This window comes from Camelina sativa, chromosome 4, assembly GCF_030686135.1.
Source record: "Camelina sativa cultivar CO46 ecotype springtype chromosome 4, ASM3068613v1".
Classification (NCBI taxonomy): domain Eukaryota; kingdom Viridiplantae; phylum Streptophyta; class Magnoliopsida; order Brassicales; family Brassicaceae; genus Camelina; species Camelina sativa.
The window spans coordinates 13,554,225-13,559,164 of NC_141883.1; the positions used below are offsets into that span (position 1 = coordinate 13,554,225).

At 42.5% G+C, this 4,940-nt stretch overlaps 1 protein-coding gene across 1 annotated transcript; it reads left to right on the forward strand.

Annotated features, from left to right (window-relative positions):
* The first annotated feature begins 801 nt into the window (after nucleotides 1-801).
* LOC104783696 (uncharacterized) lies at nucleotides 802-2,861 on the forward strand. The gene is made up of 3 exons (XM_087509337.1): nucleotides 802-1,232; nucleotides 1,540-1,805; nucleotides 2,035-2,861. Exons 1-3 carry the CDS (start codon nucleotides 802-804, stop codon nucleotides 2,859-2,861), a joined length of 1,524 nt encoding a protein of 507 aa, XP_087365463.1.
* Nucleotides 2,862-4,940: the final 2,079 nt, after the last annotated feature.

The window sequence follows — 4,940 nt, forward strand, 5'->3', positions numbered from 1 at the left end:
TCCCTGAAGGGCTAAGGTACGCTTATCTTGGACCCAACTCCACATATCCTGTTATTATCAATTCTAACCTGAATAATGTTGAGACCGCACTCTTGCTCTGCGAGTTAAGAAAATATAGGAAGACTTTGGGCTATTTCTTAGATGACATTTCAGGTATATCATCGGATTTATGCTCACATCGGATTCACCTTTAAGACCCTTCTAAGTCGTCCATTGAACACCAAAGGAGGCTAAATCCAAACCTCAAAGAAGTGGTAAAGAAGGAGATCCTAAAACTATTGGGAGCTGGAGTTATTTTCCTAATCTCTGACAGCAGTTGTGTGAGCCCACTCCACCTAGTGCCAAAGAAAGGAGGGGTGACAGTAGTTGCAAACGAGAAGAACGAGTTGATCCCCACCAGTACAGTAACAGGGCATCGAATGTGCATCGACTGCCGCAAGCTCAATGCAGCCACCAGGAAGGACCACTTTCCCCTTCCATTCATTGACCAAATGCTTGAGCGATTAGCGAACCACCCCTATTACTGCTTCCTGGATGGTTACTCCGGCTTCTTTCAAATTCCGATTCACCCGGATGATCAGGAGAAAACTACCTTCACCTGCCCTTATGGCACATTCGCTTACCGACGGATGCCTTTTGGGTTATGTAATGCCCCAACCACTTTTCAGCGCTACATGATGTCGATTTTCTCCGACTTGATAGAAGATATTATGGAGGTGTTTATGGATGATTTTTTGGTGTATGGCTCTTCAACGTTGTGTGGATAAACACCTTGTTCTGAATTGGGTGAAATGCCATTTCATGGTCCCCGATGGGATTGTACTTGGTCATCGAATTTCTGAGAAGGGGATAGAAGTCGATAAGGCCAAGATTAAGGTGATGTCCAGTCTACAACCACCTAAAACAGTGAAAGATGTTCGCAGTTTCCTTGGTCAAGCTGGCTTTTATCGAAGACTTATAAAAGATTTCTCCAAGATAGCTAGACCACTCACCCATCTGCTATGCAAGGACATCTCCTTCGAATTTACTGCAGACTGCTTGGAAGCTTTCCTAACGATCAAGCAGGCTCTGATATCAGCTCCTATAGTCCAGCCACCCGATTGGAACTTGCCATTTGAAGTTATGTGCGATGCAAGCAATTTTGCTGTTGGAGTAGTCTTGGGACAACGCAAGGATGGTAAGTTACATGTTGTTTACTACGCTAGCAGGACACTCGATGGGGCACAGACTAAGTATGCCACGACAGAAAAAGAACTACTTGCCATAATTTTTTACGTTTGAAAATTTTAAATCCTATCTGGCCGGTTCAAAGATCAATGTGCATACTGATCACGCCGCACTACATTACTTTGTTAACCAAAAAAGATGCTAAACCGAGGCTGTTGCGGTGGATTCTGCTTTTGCAAGAGTTCGACATTGAGATACGGGACAAGAAAGGGGTAGAGAATGGTGTGGCAGACCACCTTTCTAGGCTGAAAATCAATGAAGAGATCCCCATAGATGACCGACTACCTGAGGAGAATGTGTATGTGGTTGCAGCTTTCATGGATGCTATAAGGAGAAGGCCGATGCCAAGGTTCTTCAACAGATAGGTAACGATTCCCCATGGTATGCCGATATCGCAAACTACTTGTGTGCTGCAGAAGAACCTCCGAATTTCACTGGATACACTAAGAAGAAGTTCCTACGAGATGTGCGACGCTACTTTTGGGATGAACCTTATCTTTATAAGCATTGTGCTGACGGCCTCTACAGAAGATGTGTTCTACAATCAGAAGTGCAAGGCATCCTTTTTCACTGTCACGGTTCCAACTATGCAGGACATTTCGCCACCTTCAAAACCGCGACAAAAGTGCTCCAAGCCGGCCTCTGGTGGCCCACCTTATTCCGAGATGCACATGAATTTATCTCCCGATGCGACTCCTGCCAGCGACGTGGGAATATAAGCAAGCGGAACGAGATGCCACATAACTTTATTTTGGAGATCGAGGTGTTTTCCACCTTCTTATGGAAATTTCTACATACTTGTGGCAGTGGATTACGTTTCCAAATGGGTTGAGGTTGTAGCAAGTCCTACCAATGATTCGAAAGTAGTCCTCAAGATGTTCAAGCACATAATTTTCCCACGGTTTGGTGTTTCTAGAGTGTTTATAAGCGATGGGGGGACTCACTTTATCAACAAGCTCTTTGCGAACCTGTTGAGGAAACATGGCGTGACACACAAGGTTGCCACTCCTTACCATCCACAGACCAGTGGGCAGGTCGAGATTTCAAATCGGAAAATCAAAAGCATTCTGGAGAAGACGGTCAACTCAACCAGGAAGGACTGGTCCATGAAGCTCGATGATGTATTATGGGCGTATCGGACAGCTTATAAAACGCCTATCGGGACTGCTCCTTTCAAGCTAGTTTATGGGAAGTCATGCCACTTACCTGTCGAGTTCGAGTATAATTCCTTATGGGCGACTAAGCAGATGAACTTCAATGTCAAGACGGCTGCAGAGAGACGCCTTATCCAGCTGAATGAGCTTGATGAAATTCGCATGGATGCTTATGAGAATGCTAAGATATACAAGGAGCGGACCAAGGCTCGATACGATAAGAAAATTATTCCCAGGGACTTTGCTGCAAATGATTTGGTTCTTCTCTTCAACTCAAGGCTGAAGATTTTTCCTGGGAAGTTGTGTTCTCGTTGGTCCGGACCTTTTCGAATCAAGGAAGTCATGCCTTATGGTGCTGTTGTGCTTTGGGAACAAGAGGGAAAAGAATTTATTGTTAATGGTCAACGCCTTAAGCCGTACCTAGTGGATTATGATCCGATAGAAACCTCCCTTCTTTTGGAGGAATCCCAAGCTGCTTAGGCAGCAAGAACAGTCAGGCTCGAGACTATAAACAAGTGCTAATGGGAGGCAACCCATGGGGTTTGTGCTGGCTTACCATTTTCTTTTTATTTGTCTTAGGATTTTGGTTTTGTTTTTAGGATTTATTACGGTGAAATCACGTCCGGTGTTAAGTGTTTTCAGGAAAAGGTTCCAAACGCAGAATATGCGAATTTTCTTTTTGTTCTAGGAGCTTCGGATCGATCGATCCTCCTTACAGATCGGGTTATCCCGTTGGTTTGCTGCGGGTATCTCCAAGTTCAATAATGTTTCAGATCAGTTGATCCCATTCCGAGACCGATTGATCCCCACCCTTGCCAACACCACTCCAACACCTGATGCGAGATAACAGGTTTTTGTTTCTTTTCCTTTCTTTTTCATTTTCATCTTTTCTTATTTTCTTTGTGGGATTCGTTCTTTTCTTGGTTTTGCTTTCACACCGGGACGGTGTGAAGTAAGTCCGGGGGAGGGATGTCTCCAAGTTATTGATGTCGTTTTCTTTGGTTGTTTCCTTTTGATTTTTTCGAGTCTTTGAGTCATTTTCTTATTTTTATCGAGTCTAAAAAATATGGGGAACTATGATCATTTCTAGGAATCTTTTGCTTTGAACTAACACTCTTATGATTGCTTTAGTAGTTTTAATTTTTGAATGAAGCTTGGAAATAACATGAGCAGTCTCCACACGCCCCAAAAGACACTCACCAAGGAGAACAATTAATTGAACCAGAAGTTGTCTCTAGCTTTGAAAGGACTTAACCGGATTTAACTTCTTGCCTTGGGACTTGGTATACATCGTACAAGACTCCTCCCTTCAAGCCTCATGACATATGCATCTCCTTGCAAAGTATGTTTCCCCTCTCTCTTCCATTCAGTACTCAGTAAAAAGAAAGTGAAAGAAAGAAAAAACAAAAAAGGAAAAAAAAAGGATCTAGGTAATAAAGAAGTGAACCGAGGGTTGTGCGTAAACCCGTGCAGCCTTCAGAACTCATGGAAACCTGTCCCAAAGAAAAGAGCAAAGGATCGATAAAAAAATACAATGATACCCTAGAAAATTAGGGAAAATCGATCCTTTGGAAGTGAGAAAAGAGAGAGGAAAGGGAGCATATGAAGAAGGTCTTAGGCGATAAAAGGTTGAAGGAGTCAAAAAGTTCAATGATCGATACTCCCATGGTAAGACCGCACCTTTTTACTAATCTGATGTAGAGAGACAACAATGGTGATGCTGAAGGTTCTTTAAGGTTGTGGAGTTCTGAGTAGGGAGTGTTGATCCTAATCATGGGCAAAGTACAAAAAGTAGTTCTTAATTTGATTTGATGAGGAGCGCAAAGAAGAGGTTCCCAAGAATATGTGAGTTTCCACTTTCAAACCTTTTCTTTGTTCTTGAGTTTTTGTCTGTTCTTGCTTGAGGACAAGCAAAGATTCAAGTCCGGGGGAATTGATGTGTCTGTATTTTATAGGATTTTAACCATAGTTTTTACACTTGTTTTGAGTCTTTTGTTAGGTCCAAGTGTGCTTTAGACTCTTTTTAGTCTTGTGTGAGTCTTTACAGGTTCTAGATGACTTTGGAAGGAATCTGAGCGCTTTGGTGATGAAAATATGCATCTGGAGCTAGATTGGTTGAAGACTGATCGGGCTAGCAAGCAGATGGAGTGAGAGCAGAAAAACATTCCAGATCGGCTGATCCACATTCGGATCGACCGATCCGGCCCGTACCCGAAGCAACTTTTCTTTTTTCGTTTTAAACCGACTTTTAGGGTTTTACTTTAGTATTTAAGCACGAGGCTCGACCTCTAGAAAGACAAGTTTTATTCTACACAGATTTTGAGCACTTGTAAGCTTTTGGAGAAGATCTCTTATCCTTTCTAATCCTTTGGAGAAGAATTCTGAACCCTATTAATTTCTTTGGCAATTCAAACATGTCTTTTTTATATTTGATTTGTGGTTGCTCTTGTTCGATGTCCGAGTAGTCTCTCTGTTGGGTTTCGGGTTTCAAAAAGGGGTTTTATGATTCTTTAAACTTAGGTTGTTAGATTTGGGATTGATCTTTTGTGTTCTTCATCT

Coding starts and splice junctions, on each gene's coding strand:
- LOC104783696 (XM_087509337.1), top strand. CDS start 802: ATGGTCCCCGATGGGATTGTACTTGGTCATCGAATTTCTGAGAAGGGG. Junction 1,233..1,539: donor CTCGATGGGGCACAGACTAA/GTATGCCACGAC, acceptor ATGTGGTTGCAG/CTTTCATGGATGCTATAAGG. Junction 1,806..2,034: donor CATCCTTTTTCACTGTCACG/GTTCCAACTATG, acceptor TACTTGTGGCAG/TGGATTACGTTTCCAAATGG.